General features: G+C 43.4%; 1 protein-coding gene across 2 annotated transcripts in view; it reads left to right on the top strand.

Annotated features, from left to right (window-relative positions):
* Positions 1 to 23,913, top strand: part of plod2 (procollagen-lysine, 2-oxoglutarate 5-dioxygenase 2) — a 182,280-nt gene that overhangs the window by 59,290 nt on the left and 99,077 nt on the right. For both annotated transcript variants that reach the window (XM_068042599.1, XM_068042598.1), the window contains exons 2-3: positions 2,069 to 2,160; positions 9,005 to 9,141. In XM_068042599.1, the coding sequence (XP_067898700.1) occupies positions 2,069 to 2,160; positions 9,005 to 9,141 (229 nt within the window). The remainder of the gene's footprint in view (positions 1 to 2,068; positions 2,161 to 9,004; positions 9,142 to 23,913) is intronic.

Here is a 23,913-nt window from a genome sequence, read left to right as displayed (position 1 = left end):
ACCCATGACAACAACCCTGTTACTTCTGCACCTTTCCAAAATCTGCCTCCCAATCTGTTCCTCCGTGTCTCTGTTGCTATTGGGGGGTCCATAGAAAACTCCCAACAAAGTGACTGCTCCTTTCCTGTTTCTGACTTCCACCCATAATGACTCAGTAGACAAACCCTCCTCGACGACCTCCCGTTCTGCAGCTGTGATACTATCCCTCATTAGCAATGCCACTCCCCCACCTCTTTTACCTCCCTCCCTATTCCTTTTGAAATTCCAAAGGGCTTTACAGCTCTTGAAGTACATTTGAAGTGTAGTCACTGTTGCAATGTAGGAAACACGACAGCCAATTGCACACAGCAAGCTCCCACAAACAAGAACGTGATAATGACCAGATAATCTGTTTTAGTGATGTTGATTGAGGGGTTAAATATTGACCACGATGGTGGGCATGGCTCCCCTGCTCTTCAAAATAATGCCGTGTAAGTCCACTCAGTTTAACTTCTCACCTGAAAGTTGGAATTCCCGATAGCACAGCACTCCCTCAGTACTGCACTGGAGTGTCAGCCTAGATTTTTTTGCACTCAAGTCTCTGTTGTAGGACTTGAATCATAACCTTCTGACTCAGGTGAGTGTTCCCAACTGAGCCACAGCTGAACCTTGCAAACGTCATAGTGAACAGTTGGCTATTCAGGAGCTTAGCAAGCCAGCAAGATGCTGTGTAATGTCATCATAGTTTTGTATGTAATTTGCCATGTTCAACTGTGGATCGTAGTTAATGAGGAATGTTTCATAACACTTACATTTTTTAAAAAGAATAGTATGAGAAAAGCTTAGCCTGAAAAATGTCTACAAGATTCTGTGCTGGGGGTCATATCTTTTCAATGCTCTTTTACTGTTTTCTTTTCAAATCTGTGGAGAAACAAAACTGTTTGCTTACTGTTTAAGGAAACCTAGCAATAGCATCTGAATGACCTGTAAAGAGTACATTGTCCTCAATCAATTATGTGTGCGCAGCTGCTCTTTGGCAATAAGTGCGCTGGGAAAATGTAACTTGTTTCAATGTGTTCCAGAAGAAACAACTATTACCATAATTTATTTTGAGGAGCAGGAAAGAAGGAGTTTGAAAAGTACAATGAGAAAAGGGAAATTATAATGTAAATAGCACAAAGTGAAGAATAATAGCAAAATAAAACAAGCAAGCAAAGATGATGAAAAAGAAAGCTACATTTTTATGTGGGATTTGTCTTCTAGGAGATCCAGACTTGTCAAAACGTCACGATCGTAGGCACTGGGTGAAAATTGAAGATTCCTTGTATTGTAGACACTCGTTCAGCGTCAGCTGGAGTATTGAGTCCAGTTCTGGGCGCCGCACTTCAGGAAAGATGCTTTGGAGAGAGTACAGAAAAGATTCACGAGAATGGTTCCAGGGATGAGGAACTTCAGTTATGAAGATAGACTGAAGAAGTTGGGACTGTCTTTCTTGGAGAAGAGAAGGCTGAGAGGAGATTTGATAGAGGCATTCAGAATCATGAGGGGTCTGGACAGAGTGGATAGGAAAAAACCGTTCCCACCCGTGAAAGAATCGAGAAGGAGAGGGCACTGATTTAAAGTGATTGGCTAAAGAAGCAAAAGCGACATAAAGGAAAAGCTATTTCACGCAGCGAATACACTGCCTAAGAGTGTGGTGGAGGCAGATTCAATCAACGTCTTCAGGAGGGAATTGAGACAGTTATATGAAAAGGAAGAATATACAGCGTTACAGGGAAAAGACGGAGAGCCAGTACAGACAGGATGGGCTGAATGGCCGCCTTCTGCACTGTAACGATTCTGAGATTCTTTGATAATTGGACATCTATTTTAAAAGGCTTATTTTTCATGGAGTACCTTCTTGAATGAAATACTGCAACTTCAGTAATGTAATTCTGATGGAGGGTACCTACTCAAAATATTAATCTTCCTTGTATAGATGCAGATTGGATTGATGTTCATTGACTGCATTTCCTGGAGTTTTTGATGAATACATTGCTTATCCTCCTCTTGTACCATATTTCTGATCTTTTGAATGTCTTCATTTCAGAAAATCTCCTCGTGCTTACCGTCGCAACAAGAGAAACGGATGGCTTCAAACGTTTTATGCAGACAGCTAAACATCTCAACTACACAGTTAAGGTAGGCTCTTACAATGTGGTTTCTAAAGAATGCTCCGGATTCGAAAGTTTCACAGTGGTTTGTTGGCCCATATTCACAGCCACCCCTTTGACCTCGCCTTCTCACGTGTTCTCGCGACTCCCATCATGTCAATCACAGATAAGGGCATCTATGATCACTCTCTTGTATCAGTCTCCATCCACATCCTGTTTTCTCCTCCAAGCCCTACTTCCCTTTGTATCTCCCCTGGAAAAAATCTCTCCCCCAATTCACTTACAACTATACTTTAGAAATTCGAACTGTCTAGCCTTTGACCCTCCGTGCACCACAACATTTCTGCAGCTACTGATTTGCTTAACCACACCCTCGCCTACACCTTTGATACCCTAGTCCCCAGTAAACAGGTTACTCTCCCTTACGTTGGCCATTCCCCCTGGTACGGCCCTCATCTCCACTCCCTTAAGTCCAATGGATGCAGACTTGAAAGGAGATGGCAAACAACTGGTTTAGCCAGTCATTTCTGGATCTGGCTGGACCACATAAAGCACTATCGAGTCCTACACTCATCTGCTGAAACTGCTCACTATTCCAGAATCATTCTGGAATACAAAGATAGCCCTTGGCTTCTTTTCTCTGCTGTCTTCTTTAACACCTCTTCCCTGTCCCCTCCACCCCAGCCTCCAAGAATATGTGTGAGGAGCTCATGGATTTCTGTCACTAAGATTGAGACAGTCTGATCAGCTGCCTCTGCCACTTCCTTCCCTTCCACCAGCCCAGCTAGGAGCTATTTCACTAGAGGTTGTTTTTGGAAGTCAATCAATGATTTAGGATATCAATCATCTGAAAGTATTAGCACAGGAGTAACCTTAGGTGGTGGTAATGCTACATGTACACTTGCAATGTTCTGTATGTCTTCATATTTTTAATAGGACTTTTTTGAATGGGACATACTGAACCTTGGAAATCGAGAGGCTCATTCTGGGAAGGAAGAGAGAGGAAATGATTTTTGAACTGACCTACTGGTGCTGTGTTGAGTTATGTCAGTGTACTTTTAACTAAAGAATGATTGGTGGATCTAAAGCAAAAGGGGATAAAAACAATACCTAAAGACGAATAACTGCTATAAGTAGCTTTCCTTTATCCAAATCTTGCAATGTACAAGTCTTTTAAATGGTAATTCTGTAACATTTTTCTCAAAACTTTGAGTTAGCTGCATCTTCCCTCCAACTCCTTGCCTTACAAACCAAGACCAAACCGTGTAGAAACCTCTTTATGTACCCCTATTGCCTCATGGCCTGGCATGTCCCTGACTCCAATGTTACCATGAAGCCAGTGGATCAATCCTCATTCAATGAGGAATGTAGGCGAGCATGCCAGGAGCAGTGGCAAGTGTACATAAAAATGAGGTGCCAACCTGGTGAAGCTACAACACAGGATTTCATGCATGCTAAACAATGGATGTAATATGCGATAGACCAAGCTAAGTAATCCCACAACTAACAGCAATTTGTATTTATACACCCCCATTGACGTATTGAAATCTCCCAAAGTGCTTCACAGTTGCATTATAGAGCAAAATTTGACATCGAGCCAGATAGTGCTATATTAGGGCAGATGGCCAAAAGCTTGGTCAAAGAAATAAGTTTTAAGGAGCATCTTAAAGGAGGAAAGAGAGGTAGAGAGGCGGAGAGGCTTAGGGAGGGAATTCCAGAGGTTAGGGCTTAGGCACCTGAAAGCGCGGTTATCATTGGAGTAGCAATTAAAATCAGGGATGTTCAAAAGGCCAGAATTAGATGAGCACAGATACCTTGGAGTGTTGTGGGGCTGGAGGAGATAAGAGATAGGGAGGAGTGAGGTCATGGAGGGATTTGAAAACAAGGATGAGAATTTTAAAATTGAGGTGTTGATTGACCAGGAGCCATTGTCAGCCAGCGAACACAGGGGTGATAGGTCAGGAGGTCTTGGTGCGAGTAAGGACACAGGCAGCATAGTTTGGGATGACCTTAAGTTTATGGAGGATAGAATGTGGGAAACTAGCCAGGAGTGTATTGGAATAGTCAAGTCTAGAGGTAACAAAGGCACGAATGAGGGTTTTGGCAGCAGATGAGCTGAGGCAGGAGCAGAATCAGGGGATATTACAGAGATGGAAATAGCTCTGCAGTCCTGCCAAATTCAGTTGTGAATGGTGGAGGACAATTAAGAAACTAACAGGAGGAGGAGGCTCCATGAACATCCTCCTCATCAATGATGGCAGAGCCCAGATGTGAGTCCAAAACACAAGGCTGAAGTGTTTGGAACTATCTAAAGCCAGAAGTGCCAAGTGGATGATCCATCTCAGCCGCCTCCTGAGGTCCCCACTATTGCAGAAGCCTGTCTTTGGCCAAGTAGATTCACTCCTTGTGATATCAAGAAAAGACTGAGCACACTGGATACAGCAGTGGCTACAACCTGACAACATCCTGATGGTAGTGCTTTGTGCTCCAGAGCTAGCCACACCTCTAATGGCTAAAACACTAGCATCTACCTGACAGAGTGGAAACCTGTCATGCATGTCCTGTCCACGAAAAGCAGGATACATCCAACCTGCCCAATTACTGCCCCATCAGTCTACTCTCAATCATCAGTAAAGAGATGGAAGGTGTCATCGACAGTGCAATCAAGCAACAGTTACTCACCGATAACCTGACCACCAATGCTCCATTTGGGTTCCGCCAGAAACACTCAGCTCCAAATCTCATTAGAGCCTTAGTCCAAACATGGACAAAAGAGCTGAATTCCAGAGGTGAGGTTAGAGTGACTGCACTTGACATCAAGGCAGCATTTGACTGAGTGTGGCATCAAGCAGCACAGTGAAATTGAAGTCAATGGGAATCGTGGTAAACTCTGCCCTGGCTGGAGTCCTATTTAGCAGGAAGGAAGATGGTTGTAATTGTTGGAGTCAAATCATCTCAGCCCCAGGATATCGCTGCAGGAGTTCCTCTATGCCTTAGGCCTAACCATCTTCATCTGCTTCATCAATAAGCGTCCCTCCATCAGAATGTCAGAAGTGGGGATGTCGCTGATGATTGCAGTGTAAGTTCAGTTCCATTCGCAAGTCCTCAGGTAATGAAGCAGTCCATGCTGACGTGCATGCAAGACCTGGACAACATTGCAGCTTGGGCTGATAAGTGGCAAGTAACACACGCTCCACACAAGTACCAGGCAATGACCATCTCCAACAAGAGGGTCTTACCACCTCCTGTTGACACTCAGCGGCATTACCATAACTGCCATTAACATCCTGGGGGTCACTTGAACAGAAACTTAACTGGAACAGCGACATAAATACTGTAGCTCCACGTGCAGATCAGAGGCTGGCAAATCTGCGACGAGTAACTCACCGCCTGATTCCCCAGAGACTTTCCACCATTTACAAAGCAAACGTCAGGTGCATGATCGAATTCTCTGCACTTGTCTGAATGAGTGGAGCTCCAATAACACTCAAGAAGCTCAACATCATCCAGGGCAAAGCAGCCAGCTTGATTGGCAACCCATCCACCACCTTCACCATTCGCACCCTCCAACACAGGCGTACCATGGAAGCAGCGTGTACCATCTACAAGATAGAGGCTAGAATTTTTCCAGCTAGCCGCATCTCGATGACACGGAGAGGTAGGCGCACCATTCCCCAGCAACGGTGCCCGGCGACACTGCGCAGGTGCTGGCGCCATTTTTAAAGGGCTTAGAGCCCTTACTGACGGTTTCAATTATTAAACAGAGTGCATGTAAGCTTATTAAAAATAATTGCAGAAATATTCCCAGCCCCTCTCTTTCCCCACCCCCCACCCCCCCATAGCATTACATATTACTCCTGCCCTCTCCCCCAGTCAAAATACTTAGCTTGAGTATATGGCCTTCGGAGATCCGAAGACATGGGAGTTCTGGCAACCGGCTAGAATATCGCAGCGAGATGGCCGTCGTGATGAAGTTAGTATTACTTCATTTACTTACATAAATTAAAATATTTTAATGAGGCTCTCATTTCTGACCGGTGGGGGGGCCACCACGAGGGTAATATGGGGCGGGGCTTTCCCGCCATCGAAGCCCATGGTGGGCCTCTCCCAGAGACATTTTCTGCGCCCCCCCCCCCAACCATGACCCCTGATATCAGGGGGCTGGTAAAATCTAGCCCAGAGTCATAGAGTCATTTACGGCATAGAAGGAGGCTATTCAGCCCAACGAGTCCCTGCTGGCACTCCACGGAGCAGTCGAGTCAGTCCCATTGCCCCTCTCAATCCCCATAGTCCTGCAAGTTTAGATGCACTGTAGTGACTCACCAAGGCTTCTTTGACAGCACCTCCCAGACCAATGAGCTCCATTGCCTAGAAGGCCAACGGAACTCCAGCGCCTGCAAGTGCCGCTCAAGTCGCACACCGTTCTGACCTAGAAATATATCGGCAATCCTTCATCGTCACTGGGTCAAAACGCCCTGCTTTACAGCACTGTGAAAGTACCTTCACCACATCGACTGCAGTGGTTCAAGAAGGCGGCTCATCACCACCTTCTCGAGCAATTATGGATTGGCAGTAAGTGCTTGTCGATGACGCCCATATCCCATGAAGTTGGCAATTTTCTGTTTGAAGGCTGTTGAATTATGAGAGAACTTGACATCTGAGTCCCTGGCAGAAAACGGAGAGTTTGCAGAAATGGGTCCTTTTCTGATTGGCAGGATGTGACGAGTGGAGTCCCACGGGTCTGTGCTGGGGGTCTCAACTTTTTACAATTTATATCAATGACTTAGATGAGGGGAATGATGGCATGGTAGCTAAATTTGCAGATGACACAAAGATAGGTAGGAAAGTTTGTTGTGAAGAGGACGTAAGGAGGTTGCAGACTGATATTGATAGGTTGAGTGAGTGGGCAAAAATCTGGCAGATGGAGTATAATGTTGTTCTCTTTGGCAGGAAGAATAAAAAAAGAGTATTACTTAAATGGCGAACGACTGCAGAACTTCGAGGTGCGGAGGGATCTAGGTGTTCTAGTGCATGAGTCAGAAAAAGTTAGTATATAGGTACAGAAAGTAATAAAGAGGCTAATGGAATGCTATCCTTTATTTCGAGAGAAATTGAAAGTAAAAGTAAGGATGTCATGCTTCAGTTATACAAGGCATTGGTGAGACCACATCTCGAATACTGTGTGCAGTTTTGGTCTCCTTTATTTAATGCATTGGAGGCGGTTCAGAGGAGGTTTACTAGATTGATACCTGGAATGAGTGGATTGTCTTATGAGGAAAGGTTGAACAGACTGGGCTTGTTTTCACTGAAGGTTAGAAGAGTGAGGGGAGATTTGATTGAAGTATATAAGATCCTGAATGGCCTTGACAAGGTAGATGTGGAAAGGATATTTCCTCTTGTCGATGAGTCCAGAACTAGGGGCCACTGTTTTAAAATTAGGGGTCGCCCTTTTAGGACAGAGATGAGGAAAAACAGTTTCTCTCAGAGGGTTGTGCAACTTTGGAACTCTCTGCCTCAGAAGGTACTGGAGGCAGGATCATTGAATAATTGTAAGGCGGAGGTAGATAGATTCTTGTTAGGCAAAGGAATCAAAGGTTATCAGGGGTAGATGGGAGTGTGGAATTCGAGACGCAAACAGATCACCCATGATCTTATTGAATGGCGGAGCAGGCTAGAGGGGCAGAATGGCCTACTTCTGCTCCAAATTCATGTGCTCGTAATTAATTTGAAAAAATATCTATTTCGGGCTGTGTTTTGCAAGTGTATCTGTGATGACCTTAGAGGAAAATGCTAAATTGGACTGGGAAAAACATGAGCAAATATTCAGAATAATAGTAGATCCTCACTTTTTCCCAGTCTTCTACTTAGCTTTGTATGCCATCTTGGTTATAAAATTTTTACCCCCTCTACTTTTGCATACTTGTGTTTTCCAGCTGTACTCACAAAGGCACCTCATTTCTGTTCAGTTTCCACTGTAGGGAGAAAAAAAAAATCTCTCATTTAACAAAAACTTTGCTGTGTGTGAGAAAGGACAGCAAATTTACCCAGTGGAAGTTAAACAAATACTGCGGGAGTAAGGCCCTGCAATGATCCTTGCAATGATCTTGATAAACACAGGCGAAATCAATCTTTCAAGAAAAATTGCTGCACAATTGTATTTGAAAGATTTAGTTGGTGGCACTGTTCAGGAAACATCTTCCCTCAGAGGTAAGTGAAGACTGTACAGCAGTCCACAGAAGAAATTAAATTTGCTCTCTGGAAGTTGGCAATTTTCTATTTGAAGGCTGTTGAATTATGGGAGAACTTTACGTCTGCGTCCACGCCAATTTAATACACCAATGTCCATTGTTTATTCATCAGGCTGTTGTCCCAGCAACTTCTAGTACTGGTGAAAACAATGAGCAGCAGATCATTTAAGGCTAAGCAATGATACATTTTTGCCCCGATATTGGTTGACTAAGTGGGGTGCGTGGGTGATGTGGGGTGAGCCTGGTAGTGGCTGCAGAACCCGGCAATATTGGGGATGTGGAGGCCCTGGCAATGTTAACAGCAGGGCCGTCTTTTAATACTTTTGAGAATACTGCCGCCTGAGAGCTGGCCAGATTGATTGCGTATCTGGTGGGTAGGATTGGAAACTAGCGGCAGGAGGCCGTAACTAGGGATCTGTGGAGATGGCTGGAAATGGGGTTGGGTTGCTTGGTTCTGATATTCTCCTCTCATGCACCCGCACCTCCCCTCTTGCCCCTCCCCCCACCCACACCCCGGCCCTCTCCAGACTATTGAGGGTATTAAAATCAAGACCTTTGTTTTTTTTCATGTGATTCATAATGCTTTTAATACTGGTTTTAAACAACATTTTTTCCTCCTTGCAGGTGCTTGGTACAGAGGAGGAGTGGCGTGGAGGAAATGTACCTCACTCAATTGGCGGAGGACAGAAAGTGCGATTGTTAAAGGAGGAGATGCAAAATTATGCTGATCGTGATGACCTTGTAGTGTTGTTCACTGACAGGTACAGTACGTGTGAACGTTTTTCTTGCTGTTTCGATTGGCTGGAAACGTATATCGCTCAGTGGCAGTTGTGCAGCCAGTTTTGTGGAACTATGCTCGATTGAATCCAGACGTTAGCTCTGGTTGTTTTAGTGTGTGGAATTAGTAGCACCTTTTACTACCATGACTGACTGGCTGCCTGGAACATATCAGAACTGCTCTGTTTAATCTGGCAAAGTTTGAAGTCTATATTCTATTTACACGTCACCCAGCTAACAAAAGGAAGAACGTTTCATCCCGTCTGTGTTGACTGGTTTCAACATTTTAAAATACTTTTTAAACAGATTTTTATTTTGAAGTATAACATTCTGTGGCTTTATTTTCAGATATAGTTGAAGAACACATTAAAGGCTTTAAGTTCCTGAATGCTGTTTTAGTGTGTTAATTAACATCATTGTGCCCAATTTCTCTATGCTATTTTCTATTGATAACTCCCAGATGTTTTCAGCTTTGTTTGGCTATTTCTTTGCTGAGTACTGTTTTCTTCCCTTGAATTCTCAGTTAGTATATGCTTATAGTAAACTTGCACAGAGCATTTTCTGAGCATTATTCAAAAAAGTGAACAAACTCCTTTTGGATGTTGACCCCCCCCCCCCCCCAATTCTTTTGACTTGCTGTGCTAGCAATCAAGGATAAGAACTTGCCATTGGAACTTTTTGAGCAGTTAAAAGAATGTTTTGTAAGTGATGTGTTTCTGGAGGGTGGGATAGGAAGAATTCACATAATGGTTGCCAAGTTATACTGCATTGTAATCTGTGGTTGAACCTAATGTACTTTGAGAACTGAATGATCAAGCATCTGAATGTTAATTTCACTCTGCTTCTAAAAATCAACTACCATCGCCAAATTTATTGAGACCATGTACAAATATATTTTGTTAGATTTGCACATCATTCTGGAAGTTTTCAATGCTGAATTGTCGCATAAGTTCCTTCAAGGTGAATGCTATTAGGGCATCCAGGATGTGTACTGAAGCAGTCAGTAGCTGCACTGATCACTGCTGTTGGCACAAAGACTGAGAAAAACTATCGCAAGAAAATGAAAAAATCAAAAGAAAATGTCTTTGTTGCTTAAAGGTGTAAACTGCTTTCAAAGTTTGACATCACTTAAATACATTCTAATATAAATCCCACGTATATGAGCTCCCCTGGAGGACTTGTAGGCAAAGGCAATACCATGTGTGGTAGTAAGCCACAGAAATCAAAAGGTTGCAGGCTTGATTCCCAAACTGTGCAGAGTTATTTGATCTCAGCCAGGCAGCTGTAAGAATATTGCAATTAGCCACAGCGACTTGAGCAAGGAAGAAGAATCAGCTATGGTTCCAGTTCTTGGGTGCTATTCAGTAAACCCCCCCCCCCCTTACTCCCCACTCCCTCTTTGCTAGAAAGTATGTACGTGTTGGCATCTAATGTAAACATGACCAGGTTTGGCTGTGGTGCACTCCATCATGGTTACATAACCCACTGCCACCCTATACTCTATGAAGGTTATCACGTGAAGAATTGCTGTTTGAATGAGGTACCAGTGGTTTAGTAGCATCCTGTGAGACTTTTCCACTGCATTTGGAGTAGTGGATTTGTAGATGTTTCTTTTATAATACCCATAACATATCATCAACACAGTACTTTTTTGTTCGCCTTTCATTTGATTTACAAGAGGGGCTTGCTTCGAAAGAGCACTTCAGTGCATTTGATTTTGTCCTTCCAGCATACAAATCTTTGCATGACTTTCTCATTAAGATCTTCTCTTAAATGAACTTATTGCTATAGCCTCAACTAACCTTCTTGCCAATTTGTTTAGCAGTTGATCACCTGTGAAAAGAAGTAATTCATCCACCTCTGCTTAAATTCACCCTTTACCCTGAACCTGTACCCTCTTGTCTTGATACTTCGTCACAGCTGAAAATGCTGTTTCAGGTTTTCTTTGTTAAATATCTCATATTCCTCTGCAAGGTCCTCTTGTCCCATCATTCCTCATAACTGTTCCCACTGACCCCAGGGATCAGCCTCAGTTGCTCTGCACTATACTAGCAAAGTGAATAAATATGAGAAAATGTAATTTTTACACTTTGTACCAAACTAATTTTAAAGTTGTGATGCTTATAATGTAAAAAATGTATTCCAGTAATTTTCACAGGAGTTGGCCCTATTTCCTTCCATTTTTCCGCTGATCTTTGCCAAAGTTACAACGGGAGATCAAGAAACCCCTGCAGGAATTTTAGCCTGTTAATTTTCTCTTAAGCAGTTCATTCTGGTCTGTTCATTTTGAGTTGAAAGCCAGACAATAAAGGTCTAATTGATCTCTTCACAAAGTAAAATTAAGTTGGCTGCACTGGAAACGTTCAAAGTGCTCTTCGCTCTTCAATATGCTTTCTAATTCTAAAGACATTTGACAGCTACTTGGAAATATATACTCTTCGAGTATACATAAAGAAGCTCCAGATGTACACAATGTACTTGTTAACAGTTCAATTAAGTGCATGCTTGGATATGCTGGTAACATCCGAATTTTTGTCTTTACTTCAGAATAAGCAACATAATTTGGTTTACTCCCTTCTGACGTGTTAGTATAGTGTTCCATTTCTGCTTTAATTATAATGTACCAGAGTATGTAAATCACTGAGTCCACAGCAGGGAAACTAGCTGTAATTTGGCACTAAGTTGTCTGTCAGATTCATTCACTTACCAACACAGAGAAGGATCACAAAAATGATTGAGAAATGTAAAATGTTACTCTTGTGTGATTTTAAAGCATAATGGGTCAAAGCTCTCATTGTGCTGTTTAAGGGCTTAAACTAAATTGGCTGTGGGATGGGCACCAGCATATAGAAGCAGAAAGGAGGAATAAGGTCCATAATGTGAGCATCTTAGAGATATTAGATAGGGGCAGACTGAAAAGGACTATGAGGAATGCAAAGACAGGATTACAGTACATGTGTGTAAACACACAAAGTGTGGTGAATAAGGTTGGTGAGCTACAGGCACAAATAGCAATGTAGGAATATGGTACAGTGGCAATAATGGAAACATGGCTTAAAAATGGTGAGGACTAGGCACTTAATATACAAGGATATAAAGTGTTCAGAAAAGATAGGGAAGGAAAAAAGGGAGGTGGGCTGGTAGTACTGATTAGGGAAGACACTGTAGTGTTGGAAAGGGAGGATGACCTTGAGGGGCAAAGACAGAATCCATTTAGTTGGAGTTAAGAAGCAAAATGGGTAGGATCACATTACTCGGCGTATTCTTTAGGCCTCCAAATAGTGAGAGAGAGAGATAGAGGAGCAAATCTGCAGGGTAATCACAGAGATGTGCAAGCACGAAAGAGAGTGGTGAAACTGGGAGACTTCAGTTATCCTAATATGTATTGGGATAATGTTGAAGTGAAGGGTAAGAAGGGGGAGGAACTTCTGAAATGTGTTCAGTAGAACTTCCTTGATCAGTAAAAGCATTCTTTGATCACTATATGGTCAGCCTAATTAGAAAAGAGGCATTGCTGGATCTGGTGCTAGGAATGAGGTGGGCCAAGTAGACCAAGTGTCTGTCACAGGAACACAAGAAATAGGAGCAGGAGTAGACCATATAGCCTATCGAGCATGCTCCGCCATTCAGTATGATCATAGCTGATCTTAAACTTCAACTCCCCTTTCCTGCCTGCTTGCCATATCACTTTATTCCCCGAGAGACCAAAAACCTGTCTATCTCAGCTTTAAATGCATTCAACAATGGAACATCCACAACCCTCTGGGGTAGAGAATTCCAATGATTCACAACCCTTTCAGTGAAGTAATATCTCCACATCTCAGTCCTAAGTGGCCCCTTATCCTGAGACTGTGCCCCCGTGTTATAGAATCCCCGACCAGTGGAAACTATCTCCCCATACCCTATCCAACCACTTCAGAATCTTGTATGCTTCAATGAGATTGCCTCTCATTCTTCTAAACTCCAGAGAATATAGGCCCAATTAACTCAGCCTCTCATCATTAATCAACCCCCTCATCACAGGGACCAAATTAGTGAACCTTCGCTGTACTGCCTCCAATGTCGGGGTGAAATTGGGTAAGAGTGATCATGCTATCGTAAAGTAATGCAGAAAAGCAAGGAACGAAATAAGGTAGAATGTCGAGAGTGGAAAAAGGCTAATTTCAATGTGATGAGAAGGGATCTAACCAGGTTAAAATTGAACCAAAGACTGGCAGGAAGAACTGTATCGGAACTATGGGTTATCTTTAAGGAAGTGATGCTTCAGGTACAGTTGAGGAATGTTTCAACAAGGGCAAAAGATAGGGAAGCCAAAAACAGGGCTCCTTGGATGAGGGAGATTAAGATTATGATGAAACAAAAAAGAGAGTGCGTGATGCATGTCAGGTGAGTTCTTCAAGACAGAACCAGGCCATATACAGTAAGTTGAGAGAGAAGGTGAAGAGGAAGATTCGACTGGAAAAGAATGAACATGAGAATAGAACATCAGTCAATGTAAAAGGGAACCCAAAAATCTTCTACTGGCATGTAAAATGTAAGTGGGTCCTAAGAGGCACAGAGGATTAGGGGCAAAGAGGATAATATATGCTTAGATGCACAGAGCAAGGCTAATATACTTAATGAGTACTTTGCATCATTGTTTACTAAGGAAGAAGAATCTGGCAAAATATCGGTAGAAGCGGAGAGAGTAGAGGCAATGGATAGGGTAAAAATTGAGAGTGAGGAGGTACTGAAAAGGCTGGCTATGCTTAGGCTAGGTAAGTCACCTGGTCCAGATGGCTTGCATCCCATGTTGCTGAAGGAAGTGGGGGTGGAAATAGCAGAAGGGCTGGTCATAATCTTCCAATCTTCCCTGGATATGGGGGAGGTGCCAGAGAATTGAAGAGTGGAAAAATAGGGTGTAAGGACCATCCCAGCAACTACAGGCCAGTTGGTTTAACATCAGTAGTGGCTAAGGTTTTAGAAACAATAATCAGGGAAAAGCAAACCCTTGGAGAGATTTGAGTTAATTAAGGAGAGCCAGCATGGATTTATAAAAGGGAGATTATGCTTGACTAACGTAATTGAATTTTTTGATGAAGTAACAGAGAAGGTTGATGAAGCAAATGCGGTGGATGTTGTCTATATTGATTTTAAGAAAATGTTTGATAAAGTACCAAATAAAAGGCTGGTTAACAAATTGAGGCTCGTGGAATAGGTGGGTCAGTGTCAATTGGATAAAAAAAAAGGCTTAAGGACACAAAACAGCGAGTTGTGGTAAATTGTTGTTTTTCAGACTGGAAGATGGTAGACAGTGGTGTTCCCCAAGGGTCAGTACTAGGACCACTGCAGTTTTTGCTATCAATAAATGACTTGGATCTTGGAATGCAGAGTAGAATTTCAAAATTTGCTGATGACACCAAAACTTGGAGGTGTGGCAAACAGTGAGGATCATATGAACTGCCTGCAACAGGGCATAGATAGACGAGCAGAGTGAACAGATGGAATTTAAGACAGACAAGTCTGAGGTGATACATTTTGGCAGAAGGAATAGGGAGAGGCAATATAGTTAATGACACAGTTCTAAAGAGTGTGCAGGAACAGAGGAACCTGGGGGTATATATGTATCAATCTTTGAAGGTGGCAGGACATACTGAGAGTGTGGTTAGTGTTACGACCGACCTCTCCAGCCAAAGCCCCCAATCAAAATATGATTCTGATTGTGGTGGGAGAAACGCACTGTTAATTAGATTAGATTATTAGATTAGATTAGAGATACAGCACTGAAACAGGCCCTTCGGCCCACCGAGTCTGTGCCGAACATCAACCACCCATTTATACTAATCCTACACTAATCCCATATTCCTACCAAACATCCCCACCTGTCCCTATATTTCCTTACCACCTACCTATACTAGTGACAATTTATAATGGCCAATTTACCTATCAACCTGCAAGTCTTTTGGCTTCAATCCCTTCACTCCACAGATCGCTTAACATATCATTTAAAACTTTCCAAATTAGAGAATGACCCAGTCAAATTGTACCATTTATTAAGCCCCGAATGAGGCTAACCAAACCAGGTGTCTTTAAATCAACAAATTAGCTCTTTAATTAGAAGAACTAAATTCTTAAACATAATGGAGTTATAAACAACATTTAAAATAGAAAAAATTAGAGTTCTTGCAAATTTATAGTCTAATGTTGCTTGAAGTCCTCACAGCCATCCGATGGGGACAAAAGGTTCTTCCACAGTAGAACAGACTGTAGTCTAACTTCAATAGTAGGTGATGCTTTTCTTCTCCAGCGAATTTCAACAATTAACGACTTGGAACCACTTTCAATAGAATCAACTTTAGAGTTTTTGAGGGATGAAAGATTGCCACAGTCTAACTTCTCTTACTTCAGTTTAAATTACCAGAGATCTCTGTTTTGGCTTGACCTTTTTAGAATTTTGAGATATAATAATTAAACAGACTGAAATCCTGTTCCTTCAGTTTAAATGGCTGAGAGCTCTTTTTTCAGGTGCTAAACACCACAGCTGTCTGTGTGTCCTCTGTGTCTATGTTCTGTTAGAACAAACTGTCTTCAACTAAAAAGCCAGTTCAAAATTGAATTGTAACAAATGTATCACTTAATACTCACTCCCAGTGGCTGTATCAATGGTAACGAGAATGCACCCTTTGAATTGCTGTCTCCAAATGACTGTTTCTAAGGCAACAAAAATGCACCTTCCTATTACTCCTGAAGCTTGCTGGTTCTTAAAGCAATACTGATCCTTTGCAAGCCTTAAAGGCAATATACTTAATGACACAGTTCTAAAAAGTGTGCAGGGACAGAGGGACCTGGGGGTATATATGCATTGATCTTTGAAGGTGGCAGGACATACTGAGAGTGTGGTTAGCAAAACATATGTGATCTTGGGCTTCATAAATAGAGGCATTGAATATAAAAGCAGGGAAGTTATCCTGAACCTTTATAAGGCTCTGGTTGGGCCCTAACTGGAGTATTGCATCCAGTTCTGGTCACCACACTTTAGGAAGGATGTGAGGGTGCAGAGGAGATTTACCAGAATGGTTTCTGGGCTGGGGGATTTTAGTTACAAGGTTAGGTTGGAAAAGCTGGGGTTGTTGTCCTTAGAACAAAGGAGATTTAATAAAGGTGTACAAGATAATGACAGGCTTAGATAAGTTAGACAGGGAAAAACGGTTCCCATTCACTAATGGTACAAGGACTAGGGGACACAGGTTGAAGGTTTTGGGCAAGAGATGCAGGGGAAATGTGATGAAGAACTTTTTTAAGCAGTGGGTGGTAATGACCTGGAACTCACTGCCCACAAGGGTGGCGGAAGCAGAGACATTGAATGATTTCAAAAAGAAATTGGATGGCCAGTTGATGGAAATAAACTTGCAAGGCTATGGGGATCAAGCGGGGGAGTGGGACTGACTGGACTACTCCATGGAGAGTCAGCATGGACTCGGTGGGTTGAATGGCCTCTTCTGTGCCCTAAATGACTCTCTGACTGTATTATTAACTAACCTGGCCGTATTTCATTCTGGCACTGGTTTCAAAAAGTGGGGCAGTGTTCCAGTCTCTAGCACACAGTTCATTTTTATTGAGGACAAATATTCAAAAACTGAATCCAATTCTGTCCACATACACCTTCTAGAAGAGGTGATCTGGTACCTTGGCTGCTCTAGTTTCTGCCCCTCATGTACATCCTAGAGATACTGTGGCTAATTTGTGAGACCTGTACTGTATAACTGGCTGAGATCAGCAAAATCAGCACTGACTGGGATCTGGTCTCACATTGTTCTGATCTCTATGGGCTTAAGTCCACACCAGAGGGAAGATCTACCCAATAAATCAGTGAAAGGAGTTAGGGCATGATTTACAGCATCCAGATGTATATTGAACTTTTCCTAGATTACCTAGCCTAGTTCCCTCCATTGAGCATATGGTCTATCACCGATGCCCCCAATAGCTGGAAAGGAGGGGCAAAGTTTGACTCTCCCTTCAATTTTTTTCTCTCCCCTTCGCCAGCTCTCAACACCACCCCCACTCCCCAAACCATCTTTCATTTAAAGGTTTTGCCTCTGAATAGACCACACCTGTAAAATGAATAGTACACATCTGTGCCAAGACCTTCATAGTGCTACTTATGCATGAGATTTTTAAAAAAAATGTATCATTTGTGAAGTGTCCTTTTTCGTCTCCCTAAAATTCAAAAGGATACTAAGGAAATGTATAAGTAAAAGAGGAGAAATCACAGGTTTCGAATGCTAACCTTGTAAATTTTTGTTTTTAAGTTTTGTAGCATTACCAAAAATCAACTTGACACCCTCAGTTTTAGGATTGTCTTGCAATTTTGTAAAATTCCTGGGAAATGAAAGATTTTTTTTTACTTGCTCAGGGGATGGCTCGGCCAGCAATTATTACCACTCCCTAATTGCCCTTGAGCTAAGTGTCTTGCGAGGCCATTTCAGAGGGCAGCTTTTTTTTTTAAAGAGTCAACCACATTGCCGTGGTCTGGAGTCACAAGACAGCCAGATCAGGTAAGGATGGCAAATTTGCTTCCCTAAAGGACATTAGTGAATCAGATAGGTTTTTACAACAATCAACATGGTTTCATGGTCACCATTAGACTAGATTTTTTTTTTCAATTCCAGATTTATTAATTGAATTCAAATTTCACCATCTGCCGTGGTGGGATTCGAACCCATGTCCCCACAGCACTAGCCTGGGCCTTTGGACTACTGGTCCAGTGACCTTACAACTACCCCACCACCTCCCCAGTTAATTTCTATTGCCCATTATCTAGAGTATGGTAGTATTATAATCATGTCATCTGACCAGTAATGCACAGGTCAGGTAGCACCTATGTAAAGAAAAACAGAGTTAACTTTTCAGTCCACAGAAAGTGCTGGAAATATTCAGCAGGTTTGGCAACATCTAGGGAGAGAGGAACAGAGTTAACGTTTCAGGTCTCTGACCTTTCATCAGAACAGTCCTGATGAATGGTCGTTGACCTGAAACATTGGGCTGAATTTTTAAAGTCCACTGAGTGCGTTGCTGGGGTGAGAGCGATTTAAAGATCGTGTTCTCAGAGGTCGGCACTGGGACTGGCTGCCTCTGGAATGCAAAGCCGTTTTTAAAGGGATACTGTGAGGCAGAGAACGGCCTACAATTAATTGCCTGTTGAGCTCATTATGGAGCTCATTAACCGGCCTTTTCACAGCAGTTTGGGATTTTTAAAGGTCGGGAAGGGGGAGAACGCTATGTGGGGAACATGGCAGAGTGTACAAGATGTGAACACTGGTGGGGTGGGGGGGGACCATGAGGGCTATGGGAAGGTGTGATCAAAATAATGCTGAGGCACAAAATTAAGCTCAGCAGCTTCAAAAGTGTCACAGAGTAGTCATCGCTAAAGTTGTGATACTTCCTTTTCTTAGTGGTGAGTGGCAGGAATCCGGAGAGGGACGTGAGCCTGCTGGCATAACTTGGGCACCTGGGTTGGCAGGGAAAGGCGTGGCGAATGAACGAATCCCAGGTGAGGGAGTTCAGACAGGAACAGGCTTCTCTGACATTGGACAGAGCAGCCAGTATGAGCTTAAGCAGAGGCAACCTTCCGGACAGCAGGAGGCCAGAGGAGCACAGCAGTGGGCAGTAAGGGAAAGGAGGCTCTATCCAAGACATCGTGTTTACCTTCCAAGAATCAGCTACCTGCAAATGAAAGAGCGCCAGTGCCATAGGAGGCTGCTCCTATCCAGGCAAATGGTTTCGGATTTGTGTTCTGATCCACAATGACCTGAGGCCCCGTGTCCCTTATCAAAGTCCCTTACCTGCAGCCATCAAGGTCACCGTCGCCCTGAACTTCTATGCAACTCGGTCGTTCCAGGGATCTTCTACGGACCTAGGTGGCATCTTGCAGTAAGCAGCTCACCATGCTATCAGGTAGGTCACAGATGCCATGTTCCAGAGGGCAGGGGACTACATCTACTTTGACACAGATGGGCCTGTGCAGGCACAGATGGCATTGAGTTTTGCCTTCAATGCTGGATTCCCCCAGGGCATTGTCAATCAAGGCATCTAGTGACCAGCCAGTGAGATCCATCTACAGGAAGGGTTTCCATTCCTTCAGTGTCTTCTGGTCTGTGCTTCCTTTCTTAGCAGTTGCCATGACTCCTTCATCCTCCACTAGTCCAGGCTGCTCCGGAACTTCACTCCATCCCAAAGGTGCATGGTTGGATCCAAGGGCACAAGGGATATCCTTTGAAAGACATGGCTACTCACCCCTCTAAGGGAGCCCCAAAAAGAGGCAATACAACCAATGCTACCTGCTCAGCAGGTCAACCATTTAGCATACCATAAGACTTTTTTTTTTAGATACAGCACTGAAATAGGCCCTTCAGCCCACCGAGTCTGTACCGACCAACAACCACCCATTTATACTAATCCTACATTAATCCCATATTCCCTACTACATCCCACCATTCTCTTACCACATATCTACTCTAGGGGCACTTTACAATGGCCAATTTACCTATCAACCTGCAAGTCTTTGGCTGTGGGAGGAAACCAGAGCACCCAGCGGAAACCCACGTGGTCACAGGGAGCACTTGCAAACTCCACGCAGGCAGTACCCAGAACTGAACCCAGGTCGCTGGAGCTGTGAGGCTAACCACTGCACCACTGTGCCACCACTTCTGAAGAAGCGATTCTGGTGCCGAGACTAGTCGGGTGGTTCCCTCCAATAGCCTCCTACAATGGTCTCTGTCATTGTGGTGGTCTGCTGCGCCTTCCATAGCATGGACCTCCAGAGAGGTGTGGACCTTGAGAATGGTGAGCCCCTGCAAGGAGACAGCTCATTGAGGGAGGAGGAGGAGGAGAGGGCAGAAGGGGATAACAGTGAACAGAGGTGCCTCTCTTCACGGTAAGGTGGCCGCCTCCTGCTACCGTCTGAGAAGAGGACCTCCCTCCTCTCCCTCACAGCCTTCAGCATTTGATCCAGGTGGGCATCTATGTATTGAGGGTCTGCCCTGACCCTAGTGCCAGCCCTCCAGCTCCCCTTGAACATCCCACTTACCTCTGGTATCTCTCTTATCTCTCTCGGGATAACAAGTAGCCTCAGTGATGGCTGCAGTGGGAGTTACATAAGTCCCACACTTGATCTGACTCACCTCCATTCCCAAGCTCACTGGCCCTAAGTGGACAGAAACCCCACCTCCATACCAATTAAAGTCTCATCCATTTGAAAATTGCAATCTGAATCAGTTTCTCACTGGAGACGAGTTTCTGACCTCGAACAAGATCAGTTCCTGTTTCCCACCTCTGTAAGGAAAATCCAGCCCATTAACTCTGTTTCTCTCTGCAAAGATGCTGCCTGACCTGTTGAGTGTATCCAGTACATTCTGTTTTATCTTTCAGATTTCCAGCATCTGCAGTATTTTGCTTCTCAGGGAACTTGAGTGCAAATCCCACCAGTGAATTTGAATTCCATTTAGAAAAAATCTAGCAATAAAGATAGTACCAGTTAAAGTGAGATTAAAACTACAGATTGTAGTCAAAACTGGTTCCCTAATATCCTTGTAAGAAAGGAAATCTGCTGTCCTTGCCCAGTCTGGTTTATGTGTGTCGTCAGTCCCACGTCAATATGGTTGACTCTTAACTGCCTGCTGAAGTTTTCTAGCAAGTCAGTCAGTTGTATCAAACCATTATAAAGATTACTACATGGACCGCAGTATTGCATGAAGATGGCTTTTCACCAACTTCTCAAGGCAGCAAGGAATGGACAGTGAATGCCAGCTTTGTCAATGATGCACACATCCTGAGAATTACTTTTATAAAAATCCTGCAAGACCACAAACATAGTTTTACCTTTGAGATTGGATCCAACATGGACCACAACTCTTGACTGCTTTGTTTTTCTTTCCAGCACTTTTTCCACATGTTCAATGATGTCCTCCACCCTGCCACAGAGGCAACAAACCAAACAGCACTCCCAATCATGAATGCCAAAAGAACAATTGATGCACCCTGTAGAATACCCCATTACTACCACTTTCCTACTCTTGTAGGCTACCTTCTTCTCACCCTATGAGGTTGTCCCTTGCTTCATAATGTTGCTCAAGACCACCCTTCTCTGAGTTCCTACTGTTGTCCACCTGATACTTATCCAACGCTATGCATCTGTTGGACAGTTGCTTTCACTCATGAGTCGTGTCTCCTCTGTGCTGTCCCTACAGATGGTCACCCAGTTTTCTCTACATTAACCTTGTGTCCTGAGATATCCAGTACTGTCCTTTGGCTTTCCACATTCTGGGCACTACTATCCAGAAACAACTCATTTTCTCCACTGGTGGAGGATGGGCAGTAGCTTCTGAAGCATAGATGTTCCAGAGATGCAATTTTCTGACACAGTGTTACTCCTGGATATCCTGAGGATCCTTGAGGGCCCACATATCACTAGGACTCCTTGTTCTGCTCTCCTTTCCTGTCTAACTTAAATTGCGTGATGTTATGCTGAACTCCCATTGTACCAAATACTTGCAAGAATCAAAATCCTATTGCTTTCTTCACGCGAGTATTAATTGTATGGGAAGAGAGAGAAATCCAGCCCAATGGCATCACATTTTAGGCTGAGCCCCTGTTGAGGTTGAATTCTACAGTCATCTAACCTCTTGCAGCTCAAATTTCTAAATAACATGCATGAATTGTTGCTGGTAATTGGCCAAATGCGTTAATGCTGCTCTGTCCATCCCCTTTCTGTTACATGTACATTTTTCTTCTGTCCACCTCCTGTCACTCCCTGAAGTTATTTGCCCAGACACAGAATGAGCAACTGGTGCCTGCACAATTTAACAAGTGTCTGCTGAGATTGCGATTCAGCAAATTCATTTTCTTTGGCAAAGAATCTGAGGCTGTTTTGGAAGTTTGTTGCTGCAGCAGAAATCTGGAACAATGGAAGTCTGCATTTTGTAAATGTAACTTTGAATAACCCTGTCTCCTTAGTGTGACCTGTTCCTTTGCATGTACAACACCTGTTGGACTTCTGAGGACCAAGGAATTTAAATATCCTGATAACTCAGGCAAATGAATTATCTTCCACACTGTCTAAACTGCTTTTTAAAAACTTTTGTTTTGTAATTCTTTGCACTAAAGGCACTGACTTATGCCAGAATAGAGTTCATCAAGTGGCAGCTACCTTGTCCAACTGCTGCATCTCATGAGAGTCACATGCTGGTGAACGCCGGCAGACAATTTGGTTGCAGGAGGAGGAGAGGGGGAGAAACCGTGTTGACCCAGTTCATGTCTCGTTTGATGTTGACGCATGCTCTTTCCCCAGAGGTTAGCGATAAAGAGTGGAAACCTGGACTGTCCTTTCTTCCCCAAACTTTTTTCCTTCTTCCTCTCCTCCCTCCACTCTCTTTACTGCACCCGCCCCCCCCCCCCCCCCACCCCCGCATTCATTATGATGTCAGATTTACCCGATCCCTTGGAGCACTGTTGCATTTGTATGCCAAGTTATTGCATCCTCAGGATGTCCCAAAGAACTTTACAGCTGATGAATAAATAAGTTACTGTACTTTGAAGTTCATGCAGGTAAATATGCACCAAATTTACATACAACAAGGTGCGATAACAACTGAATGGCAGTCAATCTGTTTTTGCTGATGTTGGTTGAGGGAGGACAGCAGAAGAATTCAACTCTTTTGAATTGTGCTACTGGATCTTTTACAAACATTAACGCAGATAGACAGGGTCTTGGTTTAATGTCTCATCCAAATGGTAGGATCACTGACAATACAGATTCCCTCCGCACAGCATTGAAGTATTCACTGAGTTTAGGGGCTAAATTCATAAATGGTGTTTGAATCTACAATAATATAAAAGCAAAATGCTGCAGATACTGGAAATCTGAAATAAAAACAAAAAGTGCTGGAAATACTCAGCAGGTCTGGCAGCATCTTTGGAGAGAAAAGCAGAGTTAACGTTTCAGGTCAGTGACTTTTCCTCAGAACCGGCAAAGGTTAGAAATGTAATAGGTTTTAAGCAAATATAACGGGGATGGGGAAAAGAGAACAAAAGGAAAGGTGTTGATAGAACAGAGGATCAGAGAGATTAACTGACAAGGAGGTTATTGGGCAAAGGCAAAGAGTGTGCTAATGGTGTGGTGAAAGACAGAGCATTAGTGCAGAGAGGATGTTAAGTGACAGAATAATGAACAGCCCTAGCCAAAAGCACAAACATTAAAAAAAACAGTGGACAGGCACATGGTAAAAAATGAATGATGAAACAAGTTAGAATAAAATAAACAAAAATAAAAAAGGGCCAGTCATGCTCTGAAATTATTGAACTCAATGTTCAGTCCGGCAGGCTGTAGTGTGCCTAATCGATAAATGAGATGCTGTTCTTCGAGCTTGCGTTGATGTTCACTGGAACACTGCAGCAAGCCCAGGACAGAGATGTGGGCATGAGAGCAGGGGTGGGGGGTGTTAAAATGGCAAGTGAAAGGAAGCTCAGGGTCATGTTTTCAGACTGAATGGAGATGTTCCGCAAAGCGGTCACCCAATCTGCATTTGGTCTCCCCAATATAGAGGAGACCGCATTGAGAGCAGCGAATACAGTATACTGTATCAAAAGAAGTACAAGTAAATCGCTGCTTCACCTGAAAGGAGTGTTTGGGCCTTGGATATTGAGGATAGAGGAGGTAAAAAGGCAGGTATTACACCTCCTGCGATTGCATGGGAAGGTGCTGTGGGAAGGGGACGAGGTGT

The sequence above is a fragment of the Heterodontus francisci genome, chromosome 11, assembly GCF_036365525.1.
Source record: "Heterodontus francisci isolate sHetFra1 chromosome 11, sHetFra1.hap1, whole genome shotgun sequence".
Lineage (NCBI taxonomy): Eukaryota > Metazoa > Chordata > Chondrichthyes > Heterodontiformes > Heterodontidae > Heterodontus > Heterodontus francisci.
The sequence above is the reverse complement of the archived record's forward strand: the minus strand, read 5'-3'. Positions and strand labels throughout refer to the sequence as shown.